Source organism: Drosophila novamexicana, unplaced genomic scaffold, assembly GCF_003285875.2.
Source record: "Drosophila novamexicana strain 15010-1031.04,08,12 unplaced genomic scaffold, DnovRS2.1 tig00000008-arrow-pilon, whole genome shotgun sequence".
NCBI classification, from domain to species: domain Eukaryota; kingdom Metazoa; phylum Arthropoda; class Insecta; order Diptera; family Drosophilidae; genus Drosophila; species Drosophila novamexicana.
The window spans coordinates 4949998-4976569 of NW_020824765.1; the positions used below are offsets into that span (position 1 = coordinate 4949998).

General features: G+C 43.1%; 3 protein-coding genes across 14 annotated transcripts; 1 reads left to right on the top strand and 2 right to left on the bottom strand.

Annotated features, from left to right (window-relative positions):
* Positions 1-279: 279 nt before the first annotated feature.
* Positions 280-19634, bottom strand: LOC115761025 (multiple C2 and transmembrane domain-containing protein). Of its 2 annotated transcripts, XM_030702674.1 has the most exons (12): positions 19189-19634; positions 7263-7945; positions 6926-7034; positions 6659-6801; positions 5175-5372; positions 3332-3483; positions 2758-3273; positions 2341-2700; positions 2161-2280; positions 1897-2100; positions 1618-1825; positions 280-1564 (listed from the first exon to the last, which is right to left on the bottom strand). In XM_030702674.1, exons 1-12 carry the CDS (start codon positions 19190-19192, stop codon positions 1484-1486), a joined length of 2778 nt encoding a protein of 925 aa, XP_030558534.1. In that variant the 5' UTR covers positions 19193-19634; the 3' UTR covers positions 280-1483. The 2 variants fall into 2 exon arrangements, with proteins under 2 accessions (XP_030558534.1, XP_030558613.1); XM_030702753.1 differs by lacking the exons at positions 5175-5372; positions 6659-6801; positions 6926-7034; positions 7263-7945; positions 19189-19634 and adding an exon at positions 3552-4193.
* On the bottom strand, positions 12154-26124 carry LOC115761663 (probable cytochrome P450 12b2, mitochondrial). 4 transcript variants are annotated; one of them, XM_030703626.1, is made up of 3 exons: positions 25947-26124; positions 25171-25782; positions 12154-12411 (listed from the first exon to the last, which is right to left on the bottom strand). In XM_030703626.1, exons 1-2 carry the CDS (start codon positions 26040-26042, stop codon positions 25186-25188), a joined length of 693 nt encoding a protein of 230 aa, XP_030559486.1. In that variant the 5' UTR covers positions 26043-26124; the 3' UTR covers positions 12154-12411; positions 25171-25185. The 4 variants fall into 4 exon arrangements, with proteins under 4 accessions (XP_030559486.1, XP_030559406.1, XP_030559651.1 ...); XM_030703546.1 differs by having other exon boundaries at positions 12154-12420; XM_030703791.1 differs by lacking the exon at positions 12154-12411 and adding an exon at positions 21155-21233.
* LOC115761168 (flocculation protein FLO11) lies at positions 20402-25170 on the top strand. 8 transcript variants are annotated; one of them, XM_030702870.1, is made up of 9 exons: positions 20402-20613; positions 22543-22802; positions 22874-23238; positions 23294-23545; positions 23601-23718; positions 24106-24204; positions 24336-24656; positions 24739-24813; positions 24872-25170. In XM_030702870.1, the coding sequence occupies exons 2-9, from the start codon at positions 22565-22567 to the stop codon at positions 25087-25089; spliced, it is 1686 nt and encodes a 561-aa protein (XP_030558730.1). In that variant the 5' UTR covers positions 20402-20613; positions 22543-22564; the 3' UTR covers positions 25090-25170. The 8 variants fall into 8 exon arrangements, with proteins under 8 accessions (XP_030558730.1, XP_030559048.1, XP_030558811.1 ...); XM_030703188.1 differs by having other exon boundaries at positions 24109-24204; XM_030702951.1 differs by having other exon boundaries at positions 22556-22802.
* Positions 26125-26572: the final 448 nt, after the last annotated feature.

A 26572-nucleotide genomic window follows, 5' to 3' on the forward strand; every position in this document is an offset into this window, starting at 1 on the left:
ATATGGAAGTAATTGAAAGCTTTTTGCAAGTAAACAGAAATTCGAGCAAAACAAACGGCAATAAACACAATGAAAGCGCAAAGAACGCGATGTAACATAAATGAAAGCACACAGTTTGAGAGTGACCAACTTACAGTTTGACAGCCTTGGAAAAGTAGCTTTACATAAAACGTTTTTTTGTTGTTGTTTTGAGCGAAATCCAAAAATATTTTGTTTTGTATTTGGTTGTCGTATTTTGAAAAATAATTAACAAACTTAACTTAGGTGCTATTTAATTAATGTTAATTAATTAGGACTTGTATGTATATAAAAACTTTGTTGCTGGAGTATAAAATAGTTTCGACTATCTAATTAGTTGTTTCTCATGCATTTCTCGGAGTTGTTTGGATTGCAATTCATATGGCAACCTATGTACTAGGTAATTGTTGATCAATTTAATTACAATAATTAGTTAAATAGATCTATCATATATGGTTAAGTATAGTTAGGTATGCATATAAAAAGCCTTAAATTAAATTGAGGGCGATCATTTAGAGTACAAATACATAAATACATTCATATCGTAGGGTAACTTCAGAAGTAAAGGTATTCAAATATCTTTATATATATATATAAGTATTCTCATATATTTTGGATAAGCCACATAGTACTTCTAGCTTGAATTCTTTGAAAAATATCACAAATTGAAATATACAATAAATAATTAATTCATATTCATACGATTGCAAAGGAATTGCTCGGTTAGCGTTTTGGTAAATTTCTTGGTAAATACAGATAGATGTTCAATAATAATTTTAGGTACTGGTTCTATATAGTATGCGTTTTAAAGTACAATATGCTGTTGGTGTATTTACATAACTGAACCACATAGTTTTGCTCAGTGTATATCCATCAAGTGTAAATAGTTTGATTCGATTTTAAGCTGAGATAAAAATATGAATGTTGCCTAAAATATTCGAATACTCGTTCACAAGTTAACGAGTATATTGGCTCCCTCGTCTGTCTGACGGGAAACATGGTTTGTATATACTCGAGTATCTATATTCTATATATATATTCGACAGCTTAAGAAGTTAAGTATGGAAATTTGGTATAGAGACTATTGAGGAGTTGCTCTAGAGATTAATTTGAATTAATTGGGTTTCTTTCACGGAGTTATTCGACTGTGAACGAGCATTAGGCAGTCGGTTACACCCGACAGCAAGATTTCTACTTGTTTTTTTTTTAAGCTCTTAATTTAAGCAAAAACTTTGGTGCATTTAGTTAAAGTTGCATCTGGGATGTTGCTTAGGTGCCGTTAATTTGTATACTAAGTGGACTAATCGCCTTGGCTTAGACTAAGGCTCTTGGCCTGGCCAAACTTGTGCTTCAGCTGGCTGGTATTGGCGCGGAAGCGTGTGGTCATCTGCTGCATCAGATGCTGTGGACCAGTTGCGCTGTGGTGCAGCGGTGCCACTAGCACCGCATCAGCGCTGGTTATGGACTATGAGCCCTTGAGTTTCTTCTTGGGATTATTGCGTGCCTGGTCGGTGGTCGCCGACGGCGGCAGCTCTCTATACTGGTTCTGCAAGGCAAATCCAATTAGACTGATAAAATTTGATGATCAACAACACTTACAATCTCCTCGTTGTCGGGCACGCGCGATAGGAAGTCCAGCAGCTCGTTGTTCGGTATGGTGTTGGGGCGCAGCAGGCGCCGCGAGAACTTCATGAAGCCCCAGAAGAGCAGCAGCCAGCGCAGCGGCACGAAATGCAGCACGAATATGGCGCTCAGCAGTAGCACCACCGCCAGCCAGGTCAGTTCAGGGACGGAAAAGTTAAATGTGCTGGAAGGAAGGCAAAAGCGAAAGCATGAGCTGAGCACCACTTGGTCTATGGGTCTATGGCTGCCACCCACTTGATGGTGCTCTCGCCGAGGGAGGCTAGATAGCCGATCGTGTTTTGTACGGTCTGCGAGACCTCCTGTATGGCCTGGAGTCGCTCCTTAATTGACTTTTTCTCCTCCTTCTCCTTGTCGTCATCGTCATCCTCGTCGTACTCGTAATCATAGTGGCCCGCATTGGCGTCTGTGGTGCCTGTGATGAGCCTGATGAGCCATTTTCTGCAATTCAAAGGAGTTAACTCGAGTTTAACTTAGATTTATCACGGATCTGGGACATACTTCAGTATGATGAGCAGCAGCACCAGCGGCACCGTCTCCAGGTCGCCATAGACGCAGGCGACAATCCACAGCACGAAGGCAATGATCGAGCGCACGGGCGATTCCCACTCGAAGCAGCTCCTGCAGGAGAAGAAGAGAGAATGATCAGCTGCCACACCCCACTCAGAGCGGACTACTCACTGGACATAGCGTGCAGCCTCCAGTATGTCCATTATAATCTGCTTGAGGCGATTGACATTGCGCAGGAAGAGCTGCCGCTTGAACTTGGCCTCCTGCTGGATGAGCTTCTCCTCCTTGGGCTGCAGAGCGCGACAAACTGCCCGGACCTCGTTCCAGATCACAATCAGCTCTAGCTGTATCTGCGGCGAGTTTCCCTTGGCGCGCACGCACAGATTCTTATCCTTGAGCGTGTACCAGCGCTTGACGCCGCTCTTGATGCGCAGCAGGGGAATCACGAGCTTGCCCAGGAACTCCACGCGATGATCGCGATCCTCGTCGTAGACTGTAACCTCCAGCACCTGGGTGATGTCCTTGATATTGCTGTAAAGCGAAAGGAGATGAGCTACTTTCAATTGATACAGTACGGATGTCACCTACAAGGTGAATATCTTGTTCCAGCTGGGCGTCAGCGTCTTGTACTCGGTCTGCGTCTGGAGACGCGCATTGCCCAGCTCCAGCACGCAGAAAGGATCAGATTTGCCGCCAATATCGGCCGCTGCCAGGCCCGTGGCGCCAAACACCTTGACCGTGAGATGACCCACATCCCGTAGATTCTGCAGACTGCGCAGAAAGCGATACCGCTCGCGCAGCAGCTGGGTCTCGCGCGGATCCTCTTTGAATGCCTTCAGGTCGCTAATCGTCTCGAGCGCCGTGGTGCCGCTTATGGTCAGCATGAGGAAGACCTCGCCGCAGCAGTCCTCCAATGGCTTCCAGATGCCATGTGTGGTCTCGCGCTGGAAGACGCTCAGATCAATGTTGGCCTTGCCGTACAGCGTATTGCGATTCCAGAGAGCCAGCTCCAGATTCTGATCCTCATCGAACAGATGCAAATCGAACTGCTCCAGCCAGCGCTCCGTCCAGGAAGACTTGCTCTTGTACTTCTCGTTGCCCAATCTGTGGCCAGAGTTCTAGATGGTTCACACTCTTCACTAGCCTAGTCTCAATTACTCACCTGAACTTGAAGTGTATGTCGATGAGCTTGCTGCCATCCTCGGCAAGCGGCAGATCTTTGGCCTTGACCAGAAGTATTGTCACCACGGAGCTCCAGATTTGCGACTTAAGACGCTTCGATGACTCAGCTAGTTTGGAATTGCGTTGAAAGTGCTGTAAGATTTAATGGAAAGCTGTAATTGAAACCCGTTCACAACATCCAAAGTGCATTTTGAGTTGACCTCCTTTAGCTCCTCGCAGCCCAGCTCCAGCTGCTCACGTAGCTCGCTGTGCTGCTGGCGCAGCCTCTTGAGCAACATGCGCGGCGCAACCCGGTAAATTGGACCAGGCCAATCCATAATCCGCACAACCAATGCACAACAACAAGCACACACACACACGCACCTCACAAATCAAAGTCCCACTTCGCAAACGAAGCGCCGCGCAATGACTAAAGCCAATTCGTTGGCGTCGCGCTCTCGGCTTTAGCGTGTGTCAATGAATTCTCTAACCTTGAAGTGGGCATATACACTTCCACATGCACTTTGCCACACTACGTGCTCGCAAAGCGTCGGCTCTGAGACAGAGCTGAGACCGAGGCGCTGATAAGCAGCGACTGCCTGCAATTGGTGTCAAGCGACCTCCAACTTTGTACAATTGGTTGTCGGCAAGAGCCCATCAAATGCGTACTATCAGTATAAATATGCACATATAAAACAATTAATTTCGTGTACAAACTTAAAAGAGGTTAACCCAATGGAGCTCAAAAAGTAAGCATTAAATTCGTTCAAGTAAAAGATAAAGAAACTTGCATAGAAGGGCAAAACATATGTGATAATTAAAGAAAAATAACTTGGGACAGAGGTTAACAGAGGGTGAAACAACGGTTGTGTGTGGAAACTGTTTAATGGAATGAAAATCGCATAGAAGGGTGATAATAAGAAGAGGTAGAAAACGAATGAGAGAGAGAGAGAGAGAGAGAGAGAAAGAGAGAGAGAGAGAGAGACTGAGAGGTAGAAAGCGAATGAGAGAGAGCGTGAGATGCAGAAAGCGAATGAGTAAGAGAATGAGTGAAAATGGGAGGGCCAGAAGAAAGACAGTTGATTATATTTCTTTCGTATAACTCACTGACAAAAACCAACCAAATTCTGTAAGCCTTTAAATACTTGATATTCGCGTAGAAAAGCACACTTATTGTGTATTCCAAATATAAGAGTATACCAGTTCTGTTGTGCTGTAATTAACTTGGCCCATTTCAATGCTGTTTACTCTGGTTTATTCGGGGTATTTCCCCTATGTCATTGTTAGTTGTAGCTTTTTGTTGCCTAAGTTGAGCGCTTTACGTATAATTGTAATGAGCAGCGATCAAAGCAGCGCCGCAGTAAGTGTACCGGGGCTCACACGCTCGGCCTAACAATGCCCAAGCTGAACTGAGTATATTTAGTCGGGACTGAGGAAGTGGCACATTTGCCGGCTGAGTGTTGTTTGAGTCGCTTACTAATTGAGAGAGTTGCCAAGAGTCAAGAGTTTGAGTCACAGCTGCCATAAATCTGCACGCAATCGAAACAAACTTCAAGCTGCTAAATGTTGTAACGATTACGAATGACAAAACAAAAGTAATGGGCGATTATGTGAAGTGACTGGGCAAAGGGAAAGGTCGCACAGTCGGAAGTAGCTAACATGTGACTGACTGATGAGCCCTTAACTGTAGCTAGATAGAGGTGTACCTTTTGGTAGCCAAGTATCTGTATCTGTGAGATACATTGCATGTGATGCATAACTTCCGGTTTGCCAGTGACTTGTAGCTCCTCCATTTATCGTCATTTAACAAATTGTTTATTGAATTTAATTCGACAGCCACCTACCATTTCCTTATCCTCCTGACTGCGCGGCCACAGCGTCAGATTGATGAGTATCTCGCCCATGCTGAGGCCCGGCTCCCCGTTGTTCGTATCGCTTAGCTGCAGATTGATATCTTCCGCCTTGCCCAGCTCCAGTTGAGTGAGATCGATTTTCGCCGAGCCCATAAAATCATCCTGCAGTCCCCAATCGTAGTCAAAGACCTGTAGGGAATTGCGTTGGCGAAAAGCGGAAATTGGTTTCGGTTAACTGCTTGCATTCGAGTGAATGTGAAGCAATTTGCCAAATTGAATGTCATGTTGGCAATTATTTTCGTAGCTGATTGTTGTTGTTGTTTCTCTTGGGAAATTGATTTTCATTTTTGGCAGCGAGGAGTGCTTTCTAAATTGCCCTTTCTTCTACCACAAACTTTGCTTTAGCTCAATTAAAACTGTAGCTTAATTGCATTAGACCTATTAAATTGTTCCCAATCAAAGCTCAAATGAATACTGCAATGTAAGCTCAAAGATCTTAAGGCACAATCTTTTGTCTAAATATTTGCCAAATATAATTCTCTTTTTATTTTCTGATAGTTGTTAATAATGAGCCTCACAGGCCACTGAAAACAAATATTCCTGAATACTTCAAACAAGTTTAATAACATTAAAGCTATACAACTGCTCTTACTCAAGGCCTAAAGCTCAACTTTAATATAAGTGACCTGTCACATACTGAATGTTACTTAAATAACCAGCTGGACGTGGGTCCTTATATGAAAAACTTTTTACTATCAATATATCTTAACCAAAGATGGCATTCATTAATTAAACTATGCTTTTACATTCTCATTAAAATCGAACTTCTATATTATATAGCACTGAAGGAAGAATCTAAGATGTGTTTTATTAAGCCCAGCATTTACGAGCTTCACTATTCGCACACAATTGCAAAGTAGCAAGGCAAATATCTACAAGGGTATTTAAACTCGGCAAATGAGGGATATTTTGACTTTCTCGTTTTTAATAGGTTTTTAACACAACAACGCGCAAATAGTCTTAAAAGCTTTAAGCAAGATATATTACATTACAGCTAGATTAAATTAATTTTTATTCTCACTTGAAATTAAGCTGAATACTGTGAATTTAGTTTCAAGAGCTTAAATCTGACCTTTAGTCAGGATTTAATCTCACTTTAAGCTTAAACTCCAACTATTTACTGCATTTTTAAAATCGCTTTTTATATTTTAGATAGTTGCTTAAAATTTAAACGCTCCAACGACTGAAAACAAATAATCTTTAAAGCTTAAAGCTCAGCTAATTGGCAGCGGTTCGGCAAATTATTTTAATATTTCTTCTTAAGGAAGTTTTGAAGAGAAATGTATTTTCCTTTAAGCTTAAAGCTTATCCAGTAATATGTGTCTCTATAGCTACAATTAATCTGGGCTCTAATTAAATTTTATCGCCTTTCATTAGAATATTTCATAAGCTACTCTCGTTGTGGCTTTGCTCACCTTGACAATAATCGGCTGAAATGGGTCCTCCACGGGCACAATGAACACCTCGTCCCACACAGGATTGAGGTCGCGGTGAATGGTGCGCGACTTGTGCAGCAGTCGGCCGCCCACCTTGAATTTGACATAAGGATCACTCAGTCCTGGCGCAGAGGAAAACACAAAGAAACATAAGTGACAGGGCATGTCGGTTGCATGTCGGTGCGGGGCGAGGGAGGGCATGGTCGTGGGCGTGGGCTTGTGTGTTCGAGTCCTTAACGGGCTTACCATTCTTGTCCATGGCCACCAGGTCGCAGCCGGATTTAAGATGGACGCGTAGCTGAAAGAAGACGAATTGTCGTAATTGTGTCTCCCGCTTACGACGCAGCTCGTCGGCCTAGAGTTGGGCGTTAGTGATGGGCAGTGGCATTTCAATTGTTATCGTTTATCGATATTGTTATCGACAGTTGCCGTTGCGTGCGTCAAGTTTTTGCCGAAAGAAGCGTAAACAAATTTTGAAAATTGTTTCGTTTTTAGTGAAGCAGAAAACGGAATCCAATTGAAACAGGCAAATTAAATATTTAAAACCAAAAAGAAGTAGAAGAAGCATTGCACCGGAACTCACCTGCAGGGCATCGAGCTGCTGCTGCTGAGCCGTTGCACCACTGGCGCCAACTGCCGGGGCGTGGCTGTTGCCATGCTCGGGCTGCTCGTCGATGCGACCCTCCATGGAGCCGCCGAAGCGTTGGATAACCTGCGCCATTTTCGCAGTGGCACGAAAATCTCGCGCTAGCGGTGAGCCAATTGTGGTGGCCCGATGTCGGGGACTTTGCGTTACGGAGCTGCTCTCGGAGCTGTAGTCGGCGGCATAGTCGGTGCTCTCCTCCAGAAAATCGCTGGGCGATTTGCGGCCAATGCGGTCTTTGCTCTTGGCGCGACTCCAGCGGTGCCTCAGATTGTTAAAGAAGCCGTGCGTCTTTTGCAGCACGCCTGCGCCGCTGGACACGCCCACAACGCTGCTGCTGCCGCTCACGAGCTGCTGTGAGGCGGCGCTTTTGGCCCGCTTCGGCGACAGATGCGGCGACTCGTTGCTGTGGCAATCGTGACCATTCAGCTCCGATGCGGACTTGCTCAGATGCTTGCCCAGGCGCTGCTGCAGCTGCGGCGAGCCGTGCGGCGAGCCGTGCGGCGAGATTCCAACTCCACTCGGCGGCGAGGCGCTGGCAGCGCTGGCATCAACGCTGCCGGCGGCGGGCAAGCGGCTGCTGCAAGGACGTTGTTCCTCACGCTCCAAGTAGTGTATGCGAGCTGGCGGAAGAGGTGAAGGAGAGAGGGTAAAGGGTGGTTAAGCTAGTGCGTAGCAACTCGATAATCGATTTAACAAAAAAATTTGACGCGTTGCGATCCAGCGCACGAATCATATATGACTGAGCACCACGAAGATGCCGCATGACATCATTTGGATGCCACTTGCGAGAGAGAGAGAAAGAGAGAGTGTGGGAGTACGGGAGAGTGAGAGAAAGAGAAGGTGGCATGAATTCTCTTACGCTGCTGAGTGACCGCAGCTGGCTTATATCACAGCTGCCGAGCCATGTGAATGCGATAACTTAAATCACGGGCGAAATATTGGAATACCCTGTGGCTAAAAGAAAAGCGGGTATAAGGTTGATCTACAGCTAATAGCTAAATACCACAAGCTCATTTTGGGTTACATTTGCCAAGTCACAGTTTTGAGCCTTGGTTTTGCGTCAAGAGTCCATTAGTTAGTTAGTTAGTTAGAGATCATTAGGAAATCGCTGAACAATTGCCTGTTACAGTTTTAGAGTCACAGCTTTAGCGTTACAGTTGTAAGATTACCTTTGATCTATACATCGCTAAAATCATTATTTGTATATAAAGTCGCAGTTTTAGAAGTATATCAAGTCACTTTCTAAGAGCCACAAGGATACAGTTTTGAGTCACAAGCTCAACGTGAGATTTGCAGATTTACCTTTGTGATCAAAGACAAATCGCTGAAATCTTTCTTTAGTTTTAGAGTCACACTTAAATTATTTAAAATCCCTAAGAGTTACAATTGTAAGGCTACAGTTTTAGAGTTACAGTTTCAGCGTCACAGTAGATTGTAGATTAGGAGTCAACGCTTAAGGGTCACAGCTGTGGAGCCACCCTATTAGATCCACAGCTTTAGAGTCATACCTTTCAAATTACAGTTTTAAAGTTTGAGAGTTACAATTTGTAGATAACTTTTCATATGTTTTTAAGATCCTGCCAAAGGCAGGCTGGCTCCGCCCCTACAGTTTAAGGTGCACAGTTGGAGAAGTCACAGAGTTAGACCAACCAAAATTAGTTTTGCTGGATTACGGGTGATTATCTTTGAAAATATATATAAAATCGCAGCCATACCCACTGCCGCCTTTATAAAAGGGCTTAGCTGAGCTCATTTCACGTCGGAAATAGAGTATTCATAGGTCGGTAGCTTTCGGCCGGTAGCTACCTGCAACTGGAACAATTTTGTTTAACTTGTGGCACAGCGCAAATGTTGCCTGCTTCTGCTGCTTCTTGTGCAACGTTGATTGCATGGCCATCAGGCGGCTGCATTAATAATTAACATATTCACTTGCCGATTGCAAAGGGGCGGCAAACAACACGGCCGCACCCCCGACACAATATTCCTTAAATGCAGCACAAACAAATTATAGTTCAAAATAAAAGAATGTTAGATAAATTTTGCATAACTTGAAGTGGAAACACAGAGTTCGGCGAGGCGCCGCGCGTTGCGGCACGAACTGCACAGCAGCAATGCTCCTAAAAGACTGCCACAGTGGATGTTTTCCGTGGGGCACAAGCAGTGTTTGTTATTGTTAGCGCCATCTATAGGTCACATACACACACTAGCAAAAAGTCAAGTGGCGCACTCTGTGTATGTGTTTGTGTGTCTGTGTGTATTGTTTGGCAATGAATAGTAGCGCGAGACGCGACTGTAATTGTGTGGGCATGTGTGTGCAAGTTATGTGTGTGTGTGTGGATGTGTGGGTGTGCGCTGTAGTGTGTTTTGCGGCGATAGCTTTTGCATTATTAATGCCTTATGCTGTGTTGCCGCTGCATCACGAATTGGAAAGGGCGCCCATAAAATGCAAATGGAGGCGCACACAAAGTAACTGCATAATTGCCTGTGTAAGTGTGTGTGCGTGCGTAGCGAGCTTTACGCACTCATAAAAGCTTGAGGCAAAACGTTGCTCCCCACCCCCATCCCCCTTTACAAAGCGCACATCATGCGACACAGACTGTCAGCGTGCGGCAATAAAGTTTGTGAATGAAATTATTTTAAAAATCAGACGCAGCATTTTATATATGAATAAAGCGCACATATATGTGTCTGTGTGCGTGCACATGTGATTCAAAGGACACACAAAGGGCAAAGGGATACGAGCGAGATTTTACATAACCAAAATGAGCCCAACAAGTACAATATTTAATCATATTCAAGCTTCGTGTCCTGACAACAACAGCACAACATTTAACTTTTTTCTTGTTGCCCCCACATTTTAATTAATTTAATGCAAGGGGCGGGCAGCCAAGGTGTGTGTGTGTGCAAGTGTGTGTGTGTGAGGTCTCGTAAGTACATACTTATGGTAATTATTTTTTTTTACTCTAGCTGCGCCCGCTCTCTTAAAACGCTCCCAGGACGAGCGTACTGGCATTGGGGAATTAGTTTTAGCTGGTGTTGAGCATTTATGCGGTATAAATATTCTATTAGACAATAATTGGACACATGCTACAAAACTTTCTCGTTGGTGTGTGCGCAGAAGTTGGACATCTGTCCGAATATTTACGACGCTGGTGTAAATAGTTTTCAGAATTTGCTGCTAAGACTAACGACATACTAGGGATTTTGCTCTTCCTTGCGACTGAAATTAAACTAGTGCTGAATAGTCAGATGATCCCCATATCTTCAGACAAATCTACCCATCCTAGACTTCACTTATTCGATTCGTTGTATCTCGGGTAAAAACAATTTTTTTGTTGTTTAATTCTTAATCCTTTGTAATTTACCCAAAATATAACAAAACTATTTCTTATTTCTTTCATTTTGACTTGCTTTAAGTTAGTTTATTTGTATCTTTTCTTTGTTGCATTATTTAAGATCAAGATCGAGTTACAAAATTCCAATCTTTGCAAGAACAGATTTCATGTATCCGAGATATGATTATTTAAAGTGAACAGGAAATAAAATGTTTTGAATAAATGGCCGAGGTGTGGCCGATTTTGTATGTTTCATCCACATTCCACATCCTCCGGGAGAACAAATATTTAAAGTCAATGGCTCCTCGATTTGCCAAATATCCTCGTTTATTTCCTATCATAGATATGTTGCTGGTGAACCTGTTTGGTTTATTTACTCAATGCCTGCAAAATGCGCACGAATATGATTGAAAAACATGTAGGGCTCTTTGTTTTACCCGCCCTCCCTGTCGATGGTTTCTAGTTAACTCCTGTATCCTGGTAAGCTCACAGGTTCGAGTGGCACAGGAATAGTTGGGAAATATGTAAACTTTTTCAGCCTCGCTTTTTTTAAAAAGCTGCTGCTTTAAGTCTTTTGAACAGTCGATCCAAGAGTCTGTAATGCAGTTTTCCGTCCTCTGATTTTGTTTCCTCGCATTTATTATTTCTTTTCGCCTGGTACTTCAAATATTCGTTCAAATCTCGACAGGCAACCGCCGGCAACGGTCGTCTCGTGCACTTATGCAATAAATTTCACAGCAGTTGATTTCCTCTCTATCAACTTGCTATTTCTGTTAGCATAGTATCTGAGCCCAGAATGCATACAAATCTCACTAGCCAGCGGCCTGCCCTTGGCAATAGAATCTAGCTACATACCACGCCTCGCCCAATCAACCGAGGGGCACGAGTCGCGAAGTACGTAAACTAATGCAAACTAAGGCTATTAAAGTTTTAAGTATTAATTGCAAACAAAGCTAAAGTTACAAACAAGGGAGATTGTTTGCTTATTTCTCTTACTAACTTTACTTTGTTTATTTATTACATGTTTTTAAACATCTTTATTTTTAAGCTTTAATATATCCAATATCCCTTAACCAAAGTAATTCCTTTTCTGTATATTCATTTGGAACATTCACTTTGTGCAAATATAGAAAATTGCTTATAGCTTGGCTATTGAGGAAAGACTATCGAGGTGTCTTTTGGCCAACAGAAAGTCCTTATCTTCACCTTGACCTTTACCTTTACCTTTACCTTTGACAAAAATGACTTTTTTGTATAGAACAGAATTTGCTTATCACGCGGCCTTATCCTTGCGTATCTTCAGTCGAGTCCTGTGTGAAACAACTCGCAACGAGCAAGACTAATAGGCTTTGCTCTTTTAACACCCCCAAAAGTATGCAGCATGATTTTGCATTTGCAGATTTTCAAGAGCGCACAGAAGTATGCTACGATTTATGGTACATATTCTTTGCAGCTTGAGATATAAAAACGTATATTTTGTTTATTCTCGCAGTTTTGACTGACACTTTAAATAATTTTAATTGAAAGAACTATCAACATTACATTTCGTACACTAATCAGAGTTAAGAAAAAAAATGAAGACAAATAAAAAGTAAAGCTCTTGTGTTATTTTTCTGCACTTCATGACCGAATTGCCGTAGGGTATATTATTACACTTCCAGTTAATTTTGAGCCAGTTGTGCTAATGTTTTATTTATGCTTCCTGCTTAAGGGTTTTTTTGTCCAATTCCCAGGAATTGCTTCTAAATGCTCTAAAAGTGCTTAGAATAAAAAAGCAATAGTAAACTTTTCTTTTGAATATTTATATTAATTGTTTTAATTTTAAGAGAATATTTTAATCCTAGATCGGTAGCTACTCATAAATTTCAAAGTGTACCCGCCCAAATACCCACCGCGAATCAATACTACCCGATACGCCACAGCTAGCTACAGGGTAGCTCACAGTGAAGCACACTCGACTGTAACGTGCTTGTTAAATCCGCGGCTTTTGACTGCAATTGGCCAGCTTGAAACATTCAACGACAAAGTTGTTGCCCATGATTCAGCTCTGTTGGCCATTAAAACTTTTGCCTGGACAGGCGAAAGCCTGCGATTAACACACATACGCAATGTGGCCTGCACAAAAGGCAAATGGGGCAACTGGCAACTGGCGTCGCACATTTCCATGACTGTCAGAAAAATAATGTCAATACGCAGCAGCATTTTGGTCAATTTAATGACTTCCTTTTATAAGGCTTTGTATTTGATTTGAGCAGCAAATAAGAGATGTGACTGAATGACTTGATGATACCCTTTAAGACCAGACCTTGTACAAAATCCATTAGAAACCATCTTGAAATATTTAGTTGGTAAAAACTGACCAGCATAAATTACACTGATTCTCAAAATCGTATCTTAAGCATCTTACGTGAGATGTTAAACATGCAAAAGTATAGTTTTGTAGACTCAGAGATCGATGAGATATAGTTATCAAATGATGTAACCTTTCATACTGATCAGGATTTATATCTTTAACATATTAGTTGCCGACCCAATCAAGCAACCCTAAGGCGCACATTTCATGCGAACAGGGTATTAATAAAATGCCCATTACCATTTTTATTGCTACGGAAATGCGTTTGTGGCATGTTGCTGTACGCCAGGTCATTTTATAGGTAATGCAAAGGATATCATCGTCATTTGGGGCATATTACGAGCAGGCCATATCGAAATCGAAAATTGTCAAGCCAATCAAGTAATGCAACCACAGGCGGCATTTAATGCCAGCGAGATATATAGAGAGAGAGAAAGAGAGTGGGTGGGGGAGGGGAATATCTATTATGAATATGATTGGAGACATGTGCAATATGCCTTTTAGAATATTTGTAGTTGTTCGCTTTTCTGTGTGGGTTTAGCCAATAAATCAAGCTCGAGGCCAATAATCAATTATTTAGCAGCTGATACTCGAGGCGATTGTGAGTGTGTATGGGTGTGTGTGTATCTGTGTGTGCGGCATGTGTTGTGCTTAAGCCAAAAAGTATTTTGCCGCTTATTAATATTTGTGTGTGTGTGTTGCCCGTTGCTGCTGCTCACCTGTTGAGGCAAATGTTGCTGACTTTGTCAACATGTTGTCGTTGATTGTTGCTGTTGCATCTACGGACAGGTGGGGGGCAAGTGTTGTATACTATGCCCTTTGTAATCAGTTTGTCGCTTAGCCTCTGGCTGTTTATATGCCCTTTTGTTGTTTTGACTTATTTTTGGCGTGTGCCGTCTTGTTGTTGATGTTTGTTAGTGTTGTTGCCCAGCAGCAGATGACGTCACCAGCTGCCGCCGTTTGGCTGTGATTGTTGTTGCCCCAAACTGCGAACGGGAACTGGCGTCATGTGGCTGTCTAGCAACGCGCAACGCCCGTCGCGCTGGCAGTTAACTTTGTTATCGTTCTCGTCGCTTATGATTCTAGTTATACCCTGTAGTGTAGTGTGGTGTGAGGGGGGTAGCACGAACTGGTACATATGTAAATATGGCTTTGCATAAATTTGAGCCTATTTACTGGCTGTTCTTATTAATGCTTCTGGGTTTTGTTATCAGCAGTCAAAATGGGTAACTTTAAAACAAAAGTTATTTACATATAAATTATATTTAGCTGGCTTTCCTTGCTTTGAAGACTAATTTTTATCACTTTGACACAGTTCTTGCATTTACTTTAAACAACTTGTAAGTTAATTCTTAGCTTCGGACCACTTACTTACTTTTGAGTCAGTTTTGAGTTTGGAACCACTTTAGACCCCTACGTAATACCACTTTCGAACTAGTTCCAGTATTGAAACTATTTTTACAAATAATTTATGCAGCTTTTGAGCCAGTTCCTAGTTCGTAACCACTTTAAATAACTCCCTTTTTGAACCAGCTCTTAGATTGAAACCACTTCAAACAAGTGTTTTATGCCACTTTTGAACCAGTTCTTAGCTTGGAACAACTATAAGCAAGTAATTGATGTGATCTTTAAGCCAGTTCTTAGTTTGAAATCCCTTTAAACAACTAGTATACCACATTCGAGCTATACGAATTCAAAGACAGAAAACAGGGCGTGTAACTATTTTCTCACCTATATAACACCTGCTTTAATTGATCTTGCATTTTGTCTACGGCTTAACGTGTATCTCATGTATACAATCAACTGAAACACTAAATAATGCCCTAGCAATTTAGGGCTCCATTGTTATGGTTGCTCTAGTTGATGTTGTTGTTGTTGTGGTTATTTTTGTTGTTGTTGTTGGTGTTTTAATTCGCATGCTTGGTCAACACGCAAACCCATTGCGAGGCGCTTATCAAACGTAACATTTATAGCTACGAATTTCACGTTTCCATTTCCACAGAAATTTGAAGGGTTTTTGCGGTTTGTTTTCTTCAGTGGTTTCGAATAAAAAGCGATTGGAGCAGCGCTTTTTAACGAGATTCCATTCTGAATTGTTCTCAAATCATAAAAAATTCTAATAAGTTATTCGGCTGCGATATAAATTTAGCTGTGCGCTTTAACGCTAAACGACAGAACTTTTATTTGAAGAGAATTTTCTAAACAAATCATTGAGCTTTTCCATGCAGCTGCGTGCCACATGGGGCTGGCTGTCTACTATTCATATTTATGATATAATATAGAAGAAATTAACACATTGTGTGTTCCGTGCATTTGCCAACTTTTCTCTAAAACAATGAGAAAAGTTACCAGAATGTTGCCTGAATATAAGTGAATGTCGCTGCTTTCCACTCTTCAAGTCGAGTGCTGCGTAAATGAGTTTTTCTTCTGCTCCGTCGATTTTTGAATAATTCATGGAACATTTTGTTGATGTTTAGGCTATGGAGGGTTACAGCTGTTGCCAATGGAAAAACTCGAGACGAGACATTTTATTGGGTTCCCATTTATAGTACACACAACTCGCTTGACTATGCAAAAACTGCTTTAAGTTTCGGTGAATGCAACACAATTTTAAGGCAAATGGCAAAAAGCAAGACATCACACTTTAAAATGCACAGCAGTTGCAGCACTCTGCTGGTGGGCGTGGCATACAAAAGAAAGTGTAGCGTGCAAAGGGTAATTAATGGGAAACTGCGTTGCCAGCATGAATGCGGCTGGTGGGGATAGAACAGGGCGTATATGTAATGTAGATTTCTGTGCATTCTGTTCAGCTCGAAGGGGCAATTACTCACGCGGCATTAGAGCTGTAGAGATCCAGAAAAACGGGTTTCATAAAAAGCAATCAGTGCAATAAATCAAATGCAATGCTGTTGCATTTATTGGAAGCTTAAATCAAGCCAGATTTAATGAAGATGAGAAGTTATTTGTGTGTGAAAAGGAGCTTGAGTTATCTTTACTATAATCAATTTATCAAATAAAAAGTTTCATTACGCTTGAATTACTCAAATAAAGGTTGCTTTAGAAATACATTTCCTGTAAAGCTGATTTTAAGATGAAAGGTATATTAGTTCATAAATCAGAAAGCTAAAGCTTTCAAGCTAGTTTTGAAAGCACATTAAAGCCTCAATGTTGTAACAGTACTATACCAAAGCTTCTAACAGCTTTGAAATATAATGAACAATTATGATAGTTCTAAACAGCGTTAAAAGCAAATAGAACACAATACAATTAAGTTGTAGTATATAAAAGCTCTTAACAGCTTTGAAAGCACATTATAGCTTTATACAAACATCATTGTGATGTGAAAACCCGAATTTATCTAAACTGAACTTTATTTCAAGACTAATTTGGTTCAATAAAATTGGTTTTTGTAACGCTCACATTAAGTATAAACTACAAAGCAGCATAAATAATACAGCATGACCCTTAAGCAAACATTTCCCACACGCACATATCAAAGTGAATTCATTTTTTTGATAAGCCCATGATAATCTTCTACGAGTCAATTACAAATTCTCCAAGTGTAGCTGTGTGCGTCCCAATCACTCGTCAAAGCTTATCATTTACGACAAGGCGAGGCACATTATGGCTAAGCCCCGACATAAAAGCCTGTCATATGAATACAAAATTATAATCGCTGCATTGTTCATCAGCTGCAAGCGTTAATTAACTTGGTCAGCAGCGAAAATCGCCGTTAGCCCCACACAAGGCTGGGCATTTCGGCCTTAATTAGGTGCGAGTGGACAGGATAATGACGGTACTAGAGTGCACGAATAGGGATATAAAGCTTAACGAGCCGAGTGCAGCCCAGTTGATGTGGATGGATCTGTGTGCCAGCTATTGGACTCTGATGGTAAGTGTAGCTGTGTTCGTAGGGCCTTGGCTCCAATTTTAATTAACTCTTTGGTCTTTGAGGTCAAATGTCACGACAAGTAATTAAAAGTTTTGGACAAAAAACAGCCTCAGCGGCAAGTGGTAAGTGTCAGGTTGCAATTGCAGATTAAGGCAGAGCGCGGGGCACAACAAATGGTGTCATTTCAAGGCAGCTGTCAGGCGGCGAATTGAGCAACAATAATGAGATTTTCCTTTTTGGCCATTTTCAGTCGAATTTTACAATTTCATGTAACCAATTTGTGAATGCGGCTATAATTTCAATCACGCAGACGCCGCCTTCTTCCTGGGTGCTAGCCGTGTGGCATGCTGCGCAGCCTGAACGCAGCGGGGCAGCAACAATGGGGCAGACAGATGACATCTCGAGGCCACAGGCGGCGGCGACGACGCAGCTGCTTTGCCCCGCCCCGCTTCAGACCATCACACACCAAGATGCTGACAAGTCAAATGGCCGCATAACTGGGAGGCGGGGTTGAGAGGAGGTCCGAGAAGCAAAAAATATTGTCGCCAAACTAATGCCGCAATTTATCTGCGCGCTGCGGCACATGCGACAAATGGACGCAAATGCCGCTAAGCAATAATTAAAAAAAATTTCAAGCCAAATGACACGCGACATCTATAAGAACTATGCGGGGTGGGGTGGGGAGGAGTGGTGAGGGGTGGAGTAGAGGAATATGCAAATACTTGTATATTAGCCACAAGTGATGTTCATGTGCGAGAAGCAGACGGAATGCAAGTTGTGGCGTGTGCCGCTTCTCTTCTTTTCTATGAGAGAGTGTGTGTGGTGTGTGTGTGGTGTGTGTGCGTGTGTGTGTGCAGCGGAAGCGCTGCTGCATGCAAAGGTGCCATAACCCCATGAAGAATAACATCCGTGTGACCGTGCGTGGAATCGCCAGTAGTCGACGCTAGCGCCAAAACAACAGCGAGGGCAGCACCAAAACTTGTTTAAATATGCCACTAAAAACAAATTCAATACAATGTTCAAAATATTGAGAATTTGATAACTTCAAGAGAATATTGAAGAACTAGGAATATTGAGAGCTAGAAGGGTTGGAAGTTCCTAGGAGCACGGAACTAGTTGCAAATAATAAATCGCAACATTCAATATTGAGGTACAAACGCACTTGTGACATAAGAAATACCAGAAAATGAGCCAAGAGCCATTTTATAGTTCACTTAATTTACACAAATTACAGTAATACTATTAAAACAGGAAATGCATTTTAACAGATACAAAAAAAATAAAAGAAATTTCGAAAAACAGACGAAATAGAGGTTAACAGAACCAGTTTTCCTATAGATCAGTTCACTTACACTTACACTCTTGCTCGAACGAACTAGTTCACATTCAATTCAAAAACAAGATCAATCTGAATCAATCGCACAACTTAGAAAATGCAATTCCTTCGACTTGTACTTACTTTCTTAATCTCACTGTAACTTTAAACTCTATCTCTCTCTCTTTCTCTCTCTCTCTCTCTCTCTCTCTCTTTCTCTCCCTCTTTCCCCTTTCTCTCTCTCTCTCTGTCTCTTTTCTTCTCTTATTCATTCAAATGTAGCCATAAACTTAATAAACATCTGCATTAATCACAGAAAACCCATTTATTCTCTTTGCCCCACACTTGCCCAGTTTGCTTAGCTCTGTTTTTGCTTCTGTCTGATTCTCTTACGTTCTGCCATTTTCTCCCCATCTTATTGTTGCTCTTTCTATCTCTCTCCCACCTCCCTCTCTTTTAGCATGTGCTTATTTGGCAACTCTTTGAGCAGCCCTCGCTCCACAAATTTATGCGCGAACTAATTTTGCCGTAGCCGCATATAAAAATAGCCCACATTAATGGCAGTGGCTGCATGCTAAGCAGGCCCACTCGAGTGGGGCTCAAAGTTTAGAGCTCAGCCAAAGCCCAAAGCGAGCCTGAGCCAAGCGCTGGGCCAAATGCAGAAGCGAGTCAAGTGTTCCCGGCTGGGGCCTAAAGGATAACGGATTACAAAGAGCCCCCACTCAAATCTGCTTACAAATATACACATGTAGGTGTGTGTACATACAGACAACAGCTGTTGCCGGGGGCAGAGGGCAGAGGGCAAGCTATTAACCCGTTACTTTTGTCAGGCTCCGCTGTGTCAACATCTTTTTATGGAGCGGGTCGCAGGTCGTTTATCAATTTTTGGCATAGCGGAAAACATTTTTTTATAGACCTGTGTGTGTGTGTGTGCGTGTGTTTGAGTGTGTGTTTTGCTCATTACTTACGCATGTTTAGTGGCCCTGCGTGTGCGTATGTGAGTGTGTGTGTGTGCTCACAGGCACGCGACCCAGCACCAATACCAATAAACTACAAAATTTGGAGGCCTATGCGGTGGGGTATGCTCCGCGAACCGCTCAGTTGGCTGCGCGTTGGTTCGTTTGTTCCTGGTTACATCGACACATTGCGGAGGCGCCACCTCCTGATGCTGCTGCTGCTGCTGCTGCTCCAACTTCTTTTAAGTTAACACTGACAGAAGATGTTGGTTTTAACTATTATGCTTCACACAGACACACACACACACAAAATATGCCACTAATTGCACTGCGGATTTAACTGCTGCCCCGTTATCCTGCAACACACGCGAGATGAATGGCGCTTTCGCCGAGTCGCTTTTACACTGCGTAAGTCGCCTGTACAGCAAAGCGCGCGCTCTTCCGTTTCGCCGCGTCGCTGCGTCCGTCAACGTGGAGAGTTTTTGCGCAACTGAATTTTCGTTGAGAGCTTTTTGTCGCTCGTACTAGACAAAAGCTCTTGAATGTGTTTGCACTGAGCGCCGAGACAATTGAGTGTGGCGCCGAATGCCCTGTTGAGTGGTTTTGGTCGGCTATGGGCGGCTCCTGTAAACGGGATAATAATTGGCGGCACAACAGGATGAGCCAAAGCTCCTACACTTGACTAGCTTGATAAATAGCTGTGCTTTGTGTTCTGTAATGCAGCTGAATTATTGAATGTGACAGTTGAATAAATATTCCAATTTCATGTCGTCTTTTCCCGTTGTTTCCATTCTATTTTGATTTAGCGTTGAATGCATTTATTTGCACTAACACAGGAATGCCTAACCTGTGCTTAAATGAACGTGCGATTTCAAGCATCCACTCGAGCTGTGTGCGCCAACACTTTCCCACTCAGCCCAAGGGCTCTGCTTTGCCTACGCTCCAGTTAATGCAAGCCGAGTGTAAACGCACGCGACAGGCGACCTTTTTTAACTATTTGCGGAAGTTCGTGGTTAATTAGTAGTTGTTTAAACTAAGCGCAACTTGATATAGCTGCAATTGGCCTCTCTTCGTTTCCAATGCTGAGTGCAGCTTAACTAGCGCTCTCTTCGTCGCGCAGTGCGCTCTTCTGATAACGGCAATCAGTGCTGCCGATCGCTGGTCTCCCGGTTGGCGGCCGTTCGGCTCGCGCTGCCTTGTTCAGTCACTCGGGAGTTGTGCAGCCGTTCGTTGGTCTATTTGCCAGTTTGGTTCCGTGCCTTTAAGTGTTAACTTTTAAATCATATTCACCGATTTTTCAAATAATATAATATAATACTATTAATATACCGGCTGGTACGCAAGCTTCGACTAAGGCACAAGAAAAGGCAATAAACTGCAAGAATAAAGCTTTCAGAGCTGCAGATCGGCAAAGTACAAGAAGCAAAAGAAATACCGGTAAGTCATGCTTTAATCGGCTGTGCGCTTTGTTAGGCTGCTTCTCGTGCGCCATTTAATCTACAGCGACCGTTATCTCAATGTGTAGGCGGCCGAGACGGGCGGCGGGTACGGTCTCTGGGCGAGTTCAAGCTCTCTGCAGGGTTCAACGTCGCAGTTAGTTTTTGCGCCTTTCGCACTTTTTACTTTCGTTGTGCACAGCCTGCCTTGCTTTCCATTCCCATGCATCTGTCTTTTTCTCGCTTGGCCATCTCTTTATTCCACTTACACTGTACCACAAATTATGTTCCCTGTGAGCTGTGCATGTGTGTGTATGTGTGTGCAGTCGTTGCTTTTGCATACAGTTTTCGATACACTTTGATCCCGCCAATAAATATTTGATAATTTTATTATTTTTGTTATTTAATTTTTCGTTTTTCATTCATTTTTTTTTCGTGTATTTATTTTTTTCTTCTTTTTTTTTGCGATGCAATAAGCGCTATAAATATCAAATTATATGCCATGCATATGTAAATATTTATAACAAATATTCGTCGAAATGTTTTCAAATTATTCAGGCTCAAAATGCACGCCGATTTTTATTGAGTGTGGCGGGAATTCATTTTGAAGATTTGGAATTGCTGGGAATTGGATGAAGATATAGTATACATACATAAAAGAAGGAAAGATCACCTATTATTCACACTATTCAAAGATAAGCTGCGCTATGAGTAGGCTATGCCTAATATATACCCTTGCGATAGGTACTATACTTTAGCAGTTCGATTTGTTACGCACTCTACAAAGTTCTCATTAATTCACGTTGGGATCGTTGCCCTATATCATATAGTATTCTTAGGGAAAGAGCTAGGATATAGAGCTTAAGTGCTTGGGGGTTTCGGATCAGATCAATATATCGCAACATATATACATCTCAACCGCAGGCAAGGGCATTTGGTAATCGGGTATTTCAATATGACTTTTCCCTCTCGTTCCGCTTATCACCAGGCTGAGAAATCGAAAACTATTCAGAGTATTCCCTGTTTTAGAGCAAAGTACAACTTTTATATGCACACACATATATACATACATATTACCTAATTTGTTTTGATTTTTGTTGTTAGTCACGGTGCCGGAAAGCAACAATTTTTATAGCTATTGATAGCTCCCATTAGTTTGGCCAGACAGCCGCCAAAGGCAACAAAAACAGCAACAAATTCGAATTTAAGTGTATAAAAAGTGCGATGCGATGATGCCAGCTGATAATACAAATAATGAATATATGAGAATAGGTGGCAATGAGACGCGGCGATGTCAGACGGTGTCAGTCATACTTATACTTATAATTATACCCATACTTATGCCTATAGTAAGTACTTTTACTTATAGAGGTAGTACAGGTCGTTTTTGGGGTTGTCAGCGCCTAATCACGCCGCGAATGCTGTCAGAGCTCGCATTTGTACCTTTACGATTAGCGACAAAGTTGGTGATAATCAAAATATAGGCACAGGACCAACAAAAACAATAAAACAAAGTGAGTACAACAGGAAAGTACAGTTACCTTTGTGATGCCAAACATGAAATACCCTTTCTAGAATATATTTACTAGACGTACGATATCTTGTTTTCAATGTCCAATGGGCTGTTGCCCTGGCAACTAAATTGTTGAGTTTGGTCAAGATATTGTGAAAATCCCATAAGTTATCAATACAAATCTCAGATTTCTATCGATCGAAACTGAATCGAACGACTCTGACATATTCTGATCATTCCAACAACTTACGATAGTTTCAAAAATAGAAGACTAGTCGGCAGATCAAGAATATATATGCATGTTTTATGGACATCCACACATTCCTTGACATTTCGTGGCAGACCCCCCGCGAGCGCATATAAATATTATGATTATATATATATATATGTATAAAATATGCCATTAATCAAGCGCAGTTAATTATCATAGCTGAGGAGCATGCAGAGCGGCAGCATGGCACAGAAGACAGAGATGCAGGCCAAAGATCAGCATACGCAGCACGATCTGATCGGCGATGATGAAGTCAGCGAACTGCAGCGCCCGCCCAGCTTCTATCAGAAGGTGCGTGAGCAGGCGGAACGCTTTGCGAGCACCCGACTGGGCCAGTTTGTCATCGAGAGGGCCGATCGTGCTCTGAAGCTGATCGAGGATACGACCAAGTGGAGTCTGCCGCAGGGTAAGAATCGCAAAAGCGTTGTCTATGCGTAGCAGCCTTCATCCGGAGCCTGACTCTCTCCTCCTACACAGACAAGAACTCGAGCGCCGTCGTGCTGGAGCGTCCCCTGCCCTGGGCATCGTTTCTGCTGCTGATCGTACTGCTGCGCCTGGCGCGCATCTGGGTCTCGCTGGGCGCCCTGATGATAGGCAATGCTCCGGTCTCCCCGACGGATATGATATACTTTATACAGACGCGTCGACGCAAGCTGCGCGCCATACGCGTGCACGGCCTGAGGGTAATGCGTCATCGCCAGCAGGAGACCTCCAGCCGGACGGGCTGCTCCTATACGCAGCAGTTGAGCCAGTGGCTCTCCCGTGCCATCTGTCGACCAGGTGTGCAGCGAGCCAATAGCGGGCGAGTGCTGAACTTGCGTGACATGGAAAAGCCACAACAGGTGGGTGCAGTGCAACCAACTGCAGCAAGTAGCTAATCCAAGTTCCATGTAATAGGGCAACCAGCTGAATCACAGCGTGTCCAAGCGTCCGCGCGAAGAGGACTCGAATCCCGATCACAATCTAACCATTGATGAGATGCTGGCCAAGTACGCCAATGAGAACTCCGAGGATGACTCTGACTTTGTGCCCAATCCCGAGGATGAGACGACGGCCACCAGCAGCAGCAGCAGCAGCAGCGACAGTGACAGTGCATCCCACAGCAGCGAGCAGATCAGCAGCAATGAGGAGCAGGCCAATGCAGAGCAGGTGAGCTAACCTTAACCTTGGACAGGGCTGACTAACTTATCAACAATCCGTGTAGCACAAGGAGAGCATGAAGCCCAACAAGACAAACCAGAATCATGTGGAAAAGCCGAAGGATCAGCAGACAAAGCCGGCCACAGTCAATGGCACCACTGACAAGGAGCAGACGGAAGTTGGTAATGGACATTGAATCCTCTCTCTAACTGTTGTTTATTAGACACACACATACACACAAACACACGCACATACACAGATCCCCTCTGCATATATAGACACACCTAAGTCTAAGCCCTAGTTTAATGGAAAGTATCGATTAACGACTTAAGCGATAAGATTTTGAAGTTTTTGGTGGATGAAACGATAAACGATAAACTGAAATACAGAATAATAATTGTGCCCAGAAACCAGTCCTTTATTTGCTTTGTCCAACCATAAGAGAAAATTAATACCAAATTTCCTTAAGAGTTTTGTTTTTAGTTAATTTGTGAGCTTTTGGCCTAAACCCTGCCCTGACATACCCAATCTTTTCTTTTTCTCTTCCCGCTCTAACTCTAATCCAACAGCAGCAATCGCCGCGAAGCAGGAACAGTGGAAATCCTCACCGGGTCATTTGAGCGCCGCCATGATGAACACGCATCTGTACAACAATACAGCGGCCGCAGGTAATTCCTAGAATATTGCATACCAATTAATCCCAACTGGATTGTGCTCAATCTAGGATTTCAATTAACATTTTAACTTTAGTATTTTGCCTTTGTTTCTGTTACTCTGTGCATGTGTTCAAACACAATAGCCAACATTGAACCCGCTAGCACTCCCACTCCAAGCAACTTCCCAACTGACAATGAACATGATCCCGAACATGAAGATCCTGCACCAGATTCTGTTAATGCCTCCGACTCCGATACGGACAGCAGCAGCACGAGCACTGTCTGCCACAAGCAGCAGCCACAGCCAGAACACACTGATACCTCAACCCTGATAGCTGATACATCCAATCCTAACCCCGAACACCCCAACGTTGAGATCCCAACGCCTGCTAGCCCCGATCATCCCACTGTTGAGACCCTCACGCCTGCTACCTCCTCTGAAGATATTTTCTATAGCCCCATTGGTTTGTCCACCTATTCTATTCTATTCACATTACTCAGACTCTTATATTCATGAGTGTAACGAGTGTATTCGCTATTCCACAGGCTCGCCCAACAATTTCAATAGCTGCTTCGCCAACCAGCCACTGCTGCGAAATGCCATTGTAAATGCGGCTCCTAGTAAGTAGTCCATAATGCAGTCCTGTGGCGCCCAATAAGCAACTCCTATATCACACAGCTCACTCCACGCCCAACTCTGAACTAGAAGAAATTCATTCAGCTGGCTCTGAGCTGGAGGAGGCCACCAGGCAGTGCATCTCCCTAGCCCATACCGTCGAGCAGCAGGACACGCCCCCAGTAGCCAAGCCCTTCAAGCAACAGCAGCAGCAGCAGCAACAACAACAGCGACAATTTAATCATTCGCATCAGCGTTTCCGCGGACGCAACCGACGCTAACCCTATACCCTAATCCTTCCTATAAACATTCATTACATTCCCATATTGTTAGCTGTACTTCAAGTAAATCTCTGAACTTACCACGTTTTTTAATCTCTAATCAGGAATTGGCTCAAACTTGAAGCGTATATCCCCGTGTGGTGAGAGTATAATGGTGCTCTCATATTGCAGCGGCGTCTGGCCCAGCCAGCTGACCTGGTAGCGGCGCAGCAGACGCGCCAGCAGCGTCTCCATCTCCAGCTCGGCAATGCGTTTGCCTATGCACGTGCGTGGTCCAAAACCAAAGGGTAGGTACACGAAGGGATTACGGCTGCGCGCCTCCGGACACGACTGTGTCTCCGCATCGGTGTCCGGTTTTAGCCAGCGCTCCGGAATAAACTGTGCACTGTGGGCAAAGTACTCGTCGCTATTGGACAGCTCCAGGACGCCCATGAGCACGCCCGTGCCGCGTGGCACGCGATAGCCGGAGAGCACCAGATCCTTGGTGGTTAAGCGAAAATTGCCCGGCGTTATGGAGGTAATCCTGAGACCCTCCTTAATGCAGGCGCGCAAATAAGGCATATTCTTGGTATTCTCAGCGGTTAGGGCGTCCTCGGATCTGGGCAAAATGTGCTGCAGCTCGCGACGCAGCTGCGTTTGCTTGACGGGATTGCGGGCAAGATGATACAGAATAGTCACAAAGGCTGAGGAGGTCTGCAAAAAGATATCCATGAAATGTATCAATAGTTCCAAGTGGGTCTGTGTTCAAGTAAATTGACCAGCGGGTCGGATTGTTTATAAACAAAGCTCGCTCACGCTCTCTCATTCGCACGCTCTCACGCTCTCACGCTCTTTTGCGCTCAGCTGAGCACACTCACCTGCTGCTCCAGTGCCATGCCCACAGATAACGGCCGCCCAGCGCACAGCTGATATCTTTGGCCGAGCTGTTTTTGGTAGTTCATAGACTTCCACATTTTAATTGCACTTGAACTAGTTTTTTCTTTATTATATATTTTTTATGGTTTTATTAAATGCGTCATGCCATAAAATAGACGACACAGAGCAAACCGTACGCAAGCAAAGGCGAGCTATAACTAAATTGATTTGTTGAGCTTTTAGCCAAATTATATTGTTAGTTTAAGCTGCACGTACGCGAGCTTTTTGCTGCAAAGCTTTGGAAATGGTTTGTGTGTTGGCTAATGCAGAAAGTCGCAAGCCTGCCCGTTCGAAAACGTTAACCCTTGGCTGGGCAGTGTGTCATAAATGCTGCATAAGTAAGATTTCACTTTAAAGACTTGTTTTTTTTTAATACATTTATTCATTGCATGCGTAAAATTGTTTTTAAATTTTAAAATGTTGATTTCTTTTTAGTTTTAGTTTCCATACAATTTGAATGATCATTTATTTCATTTTACTGCTGATATGTTTCGTATCGTATTTTTATGTCATGTACATTGAAAATTTGAATAAGAGTCAAGAGAATTGAGAGCTTAAGAAATATACA